General features: G+C 37.2%; 2 protein-coding genes across 3 annotated transcripts in view; one reads left to right on the forward strand and one right to left on the reverse strand.

Moving 5' to 3' along the window:
* LOC126849507 (uncharacterized) overlaps nt 1-13,242 on the reverse strand; it is an 88,390-nt gene that overhangs the window by 3,571 nt on the left and 71,577 nt on the right. The window lies entirely within an intron of this gene.
* The window catches only part of LOC126849492 (uncharacterized), a 65,910-nt gene continuing 62,982 nt past the window's right edge, over nt 10,315-13,242 (forward strand). For both annotated transcript variants that reach the window (XM_050591386.1, XM_050591387.1), the window contains exon 1: nt 10,315-11,187. In XM_050591386.1, the coding sequence (XP_050447343.1) occupies nt 11,116-11,187 (72 nt within the window). In that variant the 5' untranslated portion in view covers nt 10,315-11,115. The remainder of the gene's footprint in view (nt 11,188-13,242) is intronic.

The raw sequence follows: 13,242 nt of genomic DNA on the forward strand, positions 1-13,242 counted from the left end.
TGGTTCTTTGTGGCGAGATCGTCAAGAGGAACGTTCAGCTCGAGATAGAGTCATTACATCGGATAGATAAGTTACCACCTGTACCGTTCAACTTGTCCAGATAAATACCTACATGAGCCGTTTACCATTGCGTTGGGCATCACATATTACAAGCATCGAACTGAAGTAAAAATAGAGTGAAGAAAACGAAAAAATTCAATATTTTTTTTTTAAGAAAATAAGTTAAAAAATAGAGAAACCTGAAGTTATTTATGCGGCAAAGCCCGAGTGGAAAAAGCGTGAATTTGTATATCGTTCTATTAGTCTCCAAGAAACACGATTATTTTTTCCACGCTATAGTTATGACGCTGAATTTGCTCTTTGATACATTGTATATGATTTCTCGCAGCAAAATCAATTATTTATTAAACATACTGCTTATTGAATTATATTTTGAAAAAAAAATATATATATATGAAACGCAAATATACTCTAAGGAAAATCGAAAGTAGCTAAGACAAGATTAATGAAGACCAGCTATTCAGTGATATCGAACGCCGCGATGTTTTATTAGAGTTTGACATTAACTGAGAATTGGGCCGGTTGCGATGCATAGACTAATCTCATTACGCGGCACTGACCATTACATCGCATCTGTCATTTATCAGCGCAATCGTATCAGGCTACTCGGTAATAATTATACTAGAAGCTGGAATCTTTTTTTGCGTAGAACCGGTCCACGCATCGCTATACATTAATCGACCGTGTGTGTAAAATATAGAGAAAGACGAGTAGGTGCGTAACGCGGTATATCGAGATCCGCGAATAATGCTATCATTTTATGCAATACGAGAGAACGGACAGACGCGAGTTGAGGGATGGACGACACGTGTATTCGATATATCTGCAATTATTTTGCAAGGCCATCGCAATTACGCAGCGCGATACTTGCATCCAATAATTAGCGGCTTTTCACTCGCAAAAAAGAGTGCAACAAGAGAGTTATTATTAACGACGCGATTAAATCGTAAAGAGTTTGCTACCGTGTAAGATAATCACACGATGAAATTTTTTTTTATTATCGAGTAGGCTCAATGTCTTCTTTAAGCCGCGTGTGATTATGTCTTCCCCGAACAGAGACAGAGGCAACATATATTATATATATAAGAGAATACATCTGCAAGCTATATTAATTATAAGTAAGTATTAATTAAGAATATAATAATTAAGAATTTCAATATAATTAGGAAAGCAATATATTATTTTTCAACTTTCGCTCATCTTCTAAGAAAATTTATAGAGTATTGTAACCGCACTCAATGCAATCATTTCTAACACGTATGCTATCAAAAAGTAAGAAAATTACATCTTTTTAGAATTATCTTCCTCAAAAGAAAGATAGAGAGTATTTCAAATAAATTAATCCTGCATTCTATACCTGCTACTGTCATATAAAAAATACATTCAAAGCGGGACTTGCTATCTTTTATGTTTGCGCATTCTTCTCGCTCCCGTCAACGATAAACAGATCATTTGAAACCACGACTGCTGACGCGAGTAATGCTATCGCCGATATCGCAAAAGTACAGAAAGGGAGAATACGAGAACATCGCGGGGAAAGCAGACTACGGAAAGCGTACAAAAAAAACGACGCCAGGAGACATAGCTCCGTAACAGAGAACAGCATAAAAAAGAAATGAAAAAGACCACCCTGCTCGTGGATTAGCATAAATATTCCGTGTATATATGCACGTTAGCGCGCCACCAGCAAATACACGTGTAAATTCAGTATTTCGGATTTCTTATTCCGTCACTCGCGTTGTCTCTCTCTCTCTCTTTCTCGTGACCTGCTTCTTCCACCTGACCTCTCACCTGATACCCCGTCTGCCCACCTCTTCGTTCCTACGAACATACGTACGATCAAGTAAATCTCTTCGCGGCGTTCTCGTGCCGCCAGAATCAGCAAAAAGAGGTCTCGGCGCCGCGGTCGCGTGACTTTCATGCTCGCCGAGCGTCCCTCTCTCGTTCCCTCTTTATCACCCCAAGGTTTTTCGATGTGTTCGACCCAAACACAGTGCCGTACATCGGTTCGAAGCATGCTCGGCGAAAGTGTTAAGCGATTATCCATTTGCCTTGCTGCTCTTATGTCCACTCGAAGTAATACATGTGTCTTATGTCATAAGTTTGACAATGTCTTGCAAAGTTGAATAATAAAATATATCGTGCGGGATAGAAACAAGAAATAGAAATGTTTAATAAAAAAATAAATATTTCCATTAATGTCAAACAACGGTAGTAATTCTGACATTTTCAGTTAAATTTGCTTTGTTTGAATTAATTATTCTCTATTAAAAACAATCTACAATTGATATTGCTCATATAATTTTAATTTTCATGATGAAATATTAGAAAAAAAAATATGAATGATTAAAAAAAAAGAAGACTTATCTCTCTTTTATATTTTAAATTATATAACGCACATACATAATATTGAAAGAGCGTCTAATAATTTTAAATATTATTAAAACAAAATAATCCATCATTCGAATATCTATTTTTAATATTTTATTACACTAGATACGTCACTGTATTATACTGTTCTCCGCGGTAGGTTTCCTAGATCTGGAGCAAATCATTAGCAAGAATAACGCGTTTTACCGCTTTCACGTTCTTACGTTTACTTCGCGGAATTCTGCAGAATTATCGATGAGACGATGAAAGTGAAATAAAATACGAGTCGGTGATTAATACGGATCGATTAATGTAACAAATCGTCCCGACTTCGATCTCGTAAGATTTATCATTTATCATATTCGGCCGCTTAACACCTCTGTTATTTCGAGATAACATCATATTACTGATAATACGATGAGTCATTTATTTGGTCTCTTAAATCGATGCATTTAATCTTTGTTATCAGATGCGTCGTACGTGCAAAATCTATATACAACGTTATCAAATTATAATCAAAGAAAAGAAACATGCGTGTGTTATTGCTGGTGACTCTCGTCTTGATTTCTCCCAGCAGTACGTTTAGCAAACGCATCATATAGTTTACGATTAAGATGTACGGTGCTTTCATCGTTATATTACCGCCATATAATTTTGTTACAATCATTTGTAATTATGAAATGATAATTAGAAACTAGATATCGCATGTTACAGTTATTACAAGGCTAATAAAAGAAGCTTATTGCTTGCAATATTTATTTGCAAACATTACATTTTCTATCATCTTGCGCTAGAAAAAAACTGATGAATAAAATAAAATCTCTTTACAAAAAAAATCAAATTTCTATTTTCTATCGTATTTTAAAATTATATGCTTACAATAATATCATTTTCGATATAAAAAAATTATATTAATATATTAGATTTATATGTGTGTATGTAAAATTTCGACATCATTTTTTCAAGCAGGATATTTAAATATTCAAAGCAAAAGCTAAGAATTAAAACTTAAATTGTGTATAGTCGGAACTTAAGTGATTTTCCACGGCAGGTGCACACAATTTTAATTGGACGGGACAAGAAACGAGATCCAGGGAGATGTGCTAAAAACTAACCCAGTAACCTAATACACATCTAAGGAGAGTCCCTAAGTCGATACGCTTCTTCTTCTCCGCTGCTCTGCCCCGTTACCTCCCTTTTTCCATCGCTCTCGTTCGTGTCTACCGTCGACTGTACAAAAACCTCAACTGTGTCCGTAGACAATAATAATTTACTAGCAATGTTCCGCCGCGATTTCTCGTTGATTATTTTCCTGTTTATAGCCGCGACATATCACTCACAATTAAACACTTTGCGGGCATAAACGTTGCCCGATGAATACTCGTGATGTTAACGTAACGAAAGAACCGCACAACCTTTTCTTGCGTGCGCGAATAAAATTCGCGTTAAAGAATCTACGCTCGAAACCACTCCAAGTGGATTTTTCCTCCTCTTTTTCCCTTCTCTTTTTACATTCGCGCAATATCACGGCAGACTAATTAAAGCCAGTATCGGTCCCGAAGTCGGGACCTTCGACCACGCGTCTTTGCGAGGAGGGAATATAGCGTCGACGATAAAGTATTGCGACCATTACCGGCCAGCAATGACTTATTGCAGGATAAGGAGTAATATATGGTTACTTAAGGTAGTAATCATTCGCACATATGTTATAATTATCGTCGCAAGTGCGATTAATCATCGCGGGACGATCGATCCGCTCGATGGTATGTACTTTGCGGTATCACCCAACCGTGAGTTTTCTCATGAATTTACATGACGCGTGCGGTGCTCGAATCCCTAGGAATTGAATCGTAACATCCCACCGTCGACGATCAATTACGATTGCCTGATTTTGTCGTTGTTAATTTCGCACAACGTCTCAATTGCCGGTTATGACGTTAATCGGGCTTCTAATCAGTTTACGAATACGAGATCTGGACCAGAAAAACAACGTGCCGCCGATAATGAACGCAATATCGACGTAAATAAACGTTGCAATACGTGACGCGAGATCTACTAGATTGCGCGTTTAATATCAAGTTCCCATTTACCGCGTGTATGTCGATGTATGCCTATAATAATTACGTTCATGCTTCGCTTGCTCGGCCGATCGACACCTACGACATTCCGATACATTTAATAGCGTATATATTACAAAATTGACTAATCATTTGGATAAGAATGGACTCCTAAATTCCGTTTAATTGTCGCAACAAGCGCTGTTGTAATCCGTTCGTACCGCGATGTGGAAAGAAAAGCATCTCTTATGATTGCGTAATGATTAGAATTGTCACTGACATTATCTATATTGCTATAATGTATTTATATGCCAGCGTTTGCTTGTTCTTTGTACCTTCGGCTCCAGTACTAGATAGGATAGAATGACATAAGAAATCCAAAGCTTGGGATACGAGACATAAGAATATCGCAGACGATTTTCACGCTTTTATAATTTTATAATTAATAAGCCTCTCAGAAGCCAAACTGATCAACTACTTTTTAAATTTCTTAATTTTAGTAGTCCAGCATTAATCATGTATTATATCAAAATTGATAAATTTATGGAAAGTAGAGTTGATTTCTTGATTGATAGTTAAAAACGCTAATAACTATTAGACATTTATGACAAGATTTTGTAATAACATTTAATTAATATAAAACAAATTTAATCTTAAGTGTTTCTTTTATATAATCTCCATTTTTTTGTATATAAAAAATAAAGTATTTCAATTTGTGAAACATTAAAATATGAACCAATTAATTATTATTTTTATGTTAGAGCAAGTTTGTGTCGAAAGTGTTTGTTTACGTGTGTGTTTTTAAATTATCTTATATCATATGATGTATATATTTCTATAATCAATACTTTCAAACTTTGTTTTGTTTTCTTTTATCTCAAAGCTGTCTATGCATCAGAGATTCATTTCATGCTTAGGAAATCTAAGAAGACACGAGGTAAATTTCTCCATGCGGCAACTGTGACAGATATTCTGTCGTAGGCGTTTAATGATGGTGCCACGTTAGGTATCAGTTGACGCATGACGTTTGATTTTCGTGTGGTGCGTACTAACGATTCGTTGTGACAACAAAGATATAATGTTTTACACGGTTATTAAACATGTCCGGCGACTTCGCACCGCAGACACGCCCATTATGTAGCAACGATGCGAGTGTATAATGCCTTAGGATATATTTTATAGAGTCGGTGTTAGTAGAGAAGCATCGATATGGTTAACTAGCAGCCATTCCCTTCCGCATCCTGATTTTTTTATTATAGCCGCTGAAAAAAGTGTTGGCAAAAATTCCAATTATCTGTAGGATGATAATTTAAAAATTTACTTTCGTGAAACGTGTTCACAATCTTTTCTATTTATATTCAAAAATATCATGTCTAATTATTATCAATCATATAAAAAATTAAACCTGAAAGATTTATTCCCTTATTATTACATTGTTAATAAATTATTATATAGCAAATAAAATTAAGAAAGAATATATTCAATAAAAAAGATTTTTTATATATTTGAAATATTCAATATTTACTTATCTATATGGGAACTAAATATATAAATTCAATAAAATGTAAAAATCACAAAATGTCATAATCAGATTTTTTGGTTTTCTTTTTAAAAAATTCACATAAACCTAATATTAGATTATTAATTTTTTTCAGCTAAATAATTGTTAAATATATGATTTAAAGTATGCACTATGTCACAAGCGTATCCTATCTTCGTCTCGATTCTAGTAAAGCATCTTTTGATTTATGCAAAATGTTGCAACTCATCTTTCGCAATAAACGAATCATGTTGCTCGAATTATTCTATATTCAACTGAGAGAGTTATTTCCTCAACGAGAAAAAAAATTCCATAAAGAAATAAGATCATTGCGAAATGAAGAGATCTCGAACAATAGGCACATTTCACAATTGCGATCGCGTAATTGATTATAGTTCACCATGTTGGCATCAAACCCTATCGTCGTATTACCGTAACTTAAGCTGCCGAGAGGTATTCATTCCGCTAATTGAATGCGAATCGATGAAACGCCATGTGTGGGCTTTGCATGTTAATTAACAACTAATCTTAACCGATAATATCGATCGTTAATTTATGCGTTCAGTGAGAAGCGCGCCACACATGCATCATGTAAGCGCGCTCCAGGTTCGTCGAAAAATTTGTCACATTAAAGAATAATCTTAATAAAAATAAAAAATGAAAATAATGAAACTTAACGACAAAATCAATAACATTAACAAAACATAAAAACAACATATAAACTCTATTATGACTAATTAAATTATAACACGCTTTTTTTATATATTGATTCATATTTTTAAAATATTAAATATTTCTTTTATAATTAAAGATACATTTTAACTACTTATAGTGACTGTACCCACTTGTATTATAATATCTGAACTATATATATACAACTCGATGACTATAAACTTTAAAGTGACAGTATGCATGTTAAACAATAAAATTATCTCACCTAATCAAGAAAAGGTAAAACAATAAAGCGTACTAATCTTATATTACATGGAGAATTGTTGCACTTGCTCAATGATATTCGCGAGGAAGACACAGAGCGAAACAGTCACTGGTTTTTTCTTCATGAATCATTACAAACCTCCCCATATTTTTGAGCAACGGTGCAAATATATACGCGCGCATAAACATCTCTTTTTCTCTCTTGCTCTTCTCATTTTTTTCTCGCATCCATCGCGCGCCGCGTAGTGTACGCGGTTATGAGTGCGCACAGACGCATGTATACGCAATAAACTTAACACAACGTAGATTAAATGCCACCCTCGCATCACGCCGGCACAACCTGCGGAACTCGAACATTACTGAGCAATGCGGTTGTAGTAGGTTGCGTGCGCCAAGTCTGAGCACGTCGTATTGTGTTCAGATATATATGATGTGTGTGTATATATATGTATAACATTTTGCGCATATATCGGACACGTAAATGTACGCAATACACGTATACGACTTCGGACATCGCCACAGCGTTGCATCTCCGCAACATTCTCTCGCGATTCAGCGTGTTGGAGTCGCCTCGCTCGCCCTTTCTCTCACTTTCGAGAGGGGCTCGTACGTGCGTACACGAGCAAACCTGTTGTTACAACTCCTCCCCCAGTGTTATCTCTCTCACGCATCGGGCGCCAATTTTTATAAGTGAAGTGATTCACGAGGCAAGTTCATCAAGTCTTCCCCCCTGCCTCTTCCGTAGGTACATCATACACTTTCACAAAGATTAGAGAGAGAGAGAGAGAGAGAGAAAGCTCTTTTTTATTTTTATCTATACTTCCTACACTATCAATAGCGTAAGCGAAGGGTGCTTGCGATTTCTCTCTTCGAATCTCTCTTCTCTACGCCAAGCACAAATTGCATCTCGCGAAACCAGGCGAGAGAGCTGGCCTCGGCAATCCAGCTACAAGAAGGACATACTTTAGGTGCATTACACTCCATTCATGCGCGTACTAAACGTTATAACTGTATATTTGAATTCAACTCGAAAGATCCAACAGCTTTACATTACTCTGGTACTCTTGTACTTTCTTGCTCGATAAATAGAAAAAAAAGAGAAAGAGAGAAAGAAAGAAAACTTGATGTTCAAGCCTCTATATATGATTTATGAAAGATAGAGAGAGAGAGAGAGAGAGAGAGAGAAAAGACAGAGAAGGTGCTTCGTTATCTCTGCGCTTAAATCGAATACGGATGAAATTCCGAGACTCATACAAATGGACGACACCGCAGGGACGTCCGCAGCTTCCTGCATTGCCGTTGTTAGCGTTCCGATCAGCGAGGACGATCAGCTGTTATGCGATCGTCCCACCTACACATCCGTGCGCGGAACAACGGCAAGATTTTGTCGCTAACATGATCCAACTACCACCACGCAAATAGCCGTGTAAAAGGTAATCAGGACAGTTCTTCTTTGGAAGATTAGTGCCGACGAGCATTACGCTTCTTACGATCTTGATACGTTATTTCAGTGGTGATATCATTTGTCCTTATGTCATCGGAACGCGAAATGTAATTTTACAAGCAATTTGTAAGAAAATTAATGTGTAATGATTATATTAAGAATACAAAGTGATGAGTTAAGGGGCAAAAACAGTCGCGTAGAAAAAAGATATAACGTATATTAATTACATAATTCTAATTTTCTTCCTTATACCCATTTTTATATTTTTATATACAATGAATTATTTTATTAAATTATATTTCTATATAATATGTGTATATATGTGCAACTGTTGTTTTTAAATCACTTCTCATGACAATTTTTTTTGGCTCTATTTTGTAAAGTCTTATAAATGCAAATTGCGTTTGACAAAATGTTACAGTGATTGTGTACACACGTCCGATGTATACTGTGATAAATAGCTGAAACAATCTTTTATGGTTATCGTAAAAATAAGATGTAACACCTCATGCTTGTAACAGTGCGAAAACATCGACGAAACTGTTTCGTAATGTTTACGATGACATGAAGCGGTTCGTTCGAATCGAAAAATGGGTTCCTTTACTCTTCTTTTTAATGAGATAATATATATGCGTAGCGTTACATGGTCAAAGTAGAATTTGAGACTTAAGCATTGTCATAAAACGATCAAATCTCGAAATAACGATAAAAATAAAATTATAAAGCCAAGGATTCACACATTTACCTACTTTTTATATATGCACATACATAACATATTCATAAAATAATACTTACATTTAATTAATTATAGTAGTTATAACTAGAACAGAATAGAAAAATTTGATGAAAAAAAAATATTACTAAAATGAAAAAATGAGATCTAAATATTAAAAATCATCAAGCATTAAATCTAAAATGACCAGTTCATTAATTCAGAGTCTTTTTTTAATAAATATTTCTTTACATTTTTCAACACAGCAATTGTTTTAATAATAAAACGTAAAAAGTTTTCCGCATATTTTCATTATAAAAAAATCAATTTTTTAAATTTATAAATAAGTATATTATATTTCACGTGCAAAAATTTAAAAAAACACGATTAGGAAATTCTTTTTTTTTTTCTTTTCTTTGCAATCTTTCATGTGAAACTAAGCAAAAATCATAATGAAATTAATGTATTATCCTTGTATCCCTTCTTAAGTTGCCTGTATCCTGATCGAGATCACTAGTCAAATTTATGAAGCACCCCAACCCATCTTAATATGTATTTCTCCAACAGCGGAACAACAGAAGCATCGGCAGCAACGGAGAGGCCACGATCGCCGCGTAATTCACGCGGGGGAAAACGTGCGGCGATTCGATCGCATTCGGCGGGCATTAAAGCAAAAGGCGAACAAAATAAAAAGTCTTGGAGTCGAGAGAACGCACGAGTGGAAAGAATAAGGGCGCCGTAAGCCCTCCGGTAGCGTATAAACGTAACCGAGCGGGGGTCCGTGGCTGGGCGTTCTTTGAAATGGACGATCGCTTCGCGGCGCGGAATCAATATTGTTGGATTGCTTCGATAACGCCTCGTAAATATAATAAAGCCCTCCAATCCCTCCCCGATGCCCTTGCCCCACGTATTCCCTCGCGTAAGGCAGAACTGCCTAAGAGAGATAATGGTCGAAGCCCTGGGCACCCGATGGGCCGATTGGAGGGGGCCACGATAGTAGGGCCCCAACCCTGCTTCGCCCTCGTCTCGCTCTACCACATCGTTTTCGCTTTCTCTCTTTCTCTCTCCCTCCCACCCTGTTTTCCTCCCTCTCCGTCTGCCTCATGATCCCTCACCACGATGCGGCGCGGGCAGGCCTGCCGGGCACCAGAACAGCCGACTCAGTGAGTTTCAGTCCGAGCCGGTGAGCGTTTGGCTCTCTGTCTCTCTCGTCGCGGTCACCCATATCGTCGGTTCTTCGACGGCATCCGTGACGGTCCCCGAACACCTTCGGTGGCTGTGTGTGGTCCCCATCTTTTTTCTTAGACGGTTGGTTCCGTGCAGTCCGCGATAACAAAGTCGACAGTGAATCATCTATGATCATCGTCAGAGTACAACTTTTCGAGCAACTTTTCATAGTGTCAATTGCAAAACAATTGCCCACTTTGTGATTGTAAACGTCTTGTAATCGCAAAATCTTCGATTAACTGTGAGTGATCAAGATCAAAGAAAAATCTTCAAAGTGCGATCTGACTCGAGGGCAAGTGATTTTCCTGCTGGTGAGACTCTGTCATTTTCCGTTCTGAAAGCGCTCGGAGACTTCGACGACTGATACGAGGATGTCACGCTTCGTGGACCACCCTGGCTGCCGCGGCCGTCGCCGTGTCGCGGTGGCTACGACCCTGCCGGCGATCTTGCGGTGAACATCGCGTATGCATGTTTCCTTCCTATACTATATATATATCGATATAACGTGCAACGTAGTGTGACTTTCGACGAGTGTCATTGGTGATTCAAACTTCAGAGAAACGACGCGGGTAATAACCAAGTTTAATAACCGATGTCTCTAGCGAGATTGACCATTTTTTTCGAGTGATGATTTCTCCGTGGAAGAAAGAAGCCGGTGTTGTTGAGTCGATAGGCGGACGTGTGATTTACCCGAAGAAGAATACTGCGTTAAGGACGAGCGCAGAGCGCGAGTGACAGTACGCGTTTAGTGTGCGTTTCTTCTTTGTCTATGTTTTCGCCCATGGAAAATTGTACCAATCAGGAATTAATGCACGGAAATTGCAGCATGGAGGACATAAGCGTAAGTATATACATGTTACCTCATAAAAGCGGAAATTCCAAATTGGCGGAGCTCTTCGAGTACCGCCAGAGCCATCCACCGTGAAAATTAATCGCATCATTCATACGGATATTATTCGCGGCGACAATATGTGGCGGACGAGTATCCATTTTGCGCACAATCTTATTAAATTTTGTGATTTATTGCGAAAATGAGTAGCAAATCAAGGAATCGCACATTGTATCATTACATTCCATTCTCTTTGTCTTTAAATATGATTGTATTTATTTGTTTATTGTATTTAATATAATATAAATATAAGTTCAAGCATATTTTTCATTCTTTTCAGCGCGTTTGGGAACATTATTGTCTCCACTTTCTTTCTTATATGGTCACGAATCGGTTTCAGTATATAAACTTTAATTACATCAATTTTAATCAATCTGTACATAAAATAATTCACACAAATAGAAAAAAAATAATATGCATCTGTAATTATCCTAAATATTCAAATATTGGGCTATCGTTTACCTCCTCATATTTCCCTGCCGAAAGCATTGTAACAAATGTCATGCGGACGAGTTGTAATCCGAGAAACAAGTTCGTCTACTTCAAAAGTAGCTCGGGATGGATCACATCGTCGACGCGCGTGACAGCCGTTATATTAAGGCAGCGACAGACAAATTTCCGCTGACGAAACGCAAAAAACGGCCTTCTCCCGGAGGGATCGGGGAGTGCCGGGAATAAAATCGGTCGCTCGTTACACCCAGGTCGATTAGTCTCGTGGGATGCGATAGTTCGCAGAGTCGGGATCGCGTCGCCGAGATTACCGCGTGTACGTTACATGCGCCCGAATGTGAGACGATGGCGGGCTTATTAGTTCGCATTGGTTGATTCTCACGCGTCCACCACGCGGGACAATGCGCCGGGGATTGCATATTGTTGTTTATATTTACGCGTCGCGGCATAAATCTTCGTTTAAGTCGCATTCAGCCGCCATACGCTGAGAGCATACGCGCGCGAGTACCACACCACCACACACACCACCACACACACACACACACACACACATATATATATATATATATATATTCGCACACTGGTTTGCTTGCTTGCTTGCGAACGGAGCGCGCGCATGGTTCGTCACGGATAACGCGCGGTCTTCATTAAACTTAACTTCTTTGCGTGCCGACCGGCCATTAAGGACGGAGGACCGGCCTACGACTAATTTGTACTGTAAATGAGATCTCGAGGATCGTTACCCGCGTGAAACAACGTCATTCTAACGGTCGGAACGCTGCTATGTGATTACCGCTTTCGGCTGACGAATGGAAAAATATAGATAATGCTACTTGACATTTATTTCTATTGTTGATTCTTTTGCAATATATATATATATATATATATATATATATATATATATATATATATATATACGGATAAGAAATAATTGATGAAGTTATATTTTTTTTATTATTATTTTTTTTTTTCATGAAAAGACATCCCAAACACATGCGAAATTAATGTTTCATCAGAAATGAATTAAAATATTTATGTATATTAACAAAGAGACACATGATTCATTACATTTCAGACGTAATTGTTTCCGGTAAAAAATTTTATCATTTTTATGTGCGTTTAAAAGGAAATATAGGCGGCAATTTAATAGACAGAACAGCTCGATAATGATTTAAGTGATGAATAATAGAACTATTGGTTTAACTCACACATCCAGCCCACGCGAGTTTCAAATGCTTCCCATAATGCCATTAGATTTGCAAAAAAGTGTTGATAATTTATTGCATCGTGGAAAATAAGTGAAGTTTAACGGAACCAGACAATGCTTAATAATTTAAACAAACTTACAGTTTAATATTAGCCATATATACTATTCATGCACATCCATTCTATTATCCATTATATTACAACCCAGTATATTATATACAGCATATTATTCAACATATAGTATTTATGAAGAGCACACTTCCGATCGAAACAATGGCCCTTCATATCTTCGTATAGCGAATGTTTCCAAAGATTAAGACATTATTCGTAAGATATACTTATGTGGCGAGG

The sequence above is a fragment of the Cataglyphis hispanica genome, chromosome 5, assembly GCF_021464435.1.
Source record: "Cataglyphis hispanica isolate Lineage 1 chromosome 5, ULB_Chis1_1.0, whole genome shotgun sequence".
NCBI classification, from domain to species: domain Eukaryota; kingdom Metazoa; phylum Arthropoda; class Insecta; order Hymenoptera; family Formicidae; genus Cataglyphis; species Cataglyphis hispanica.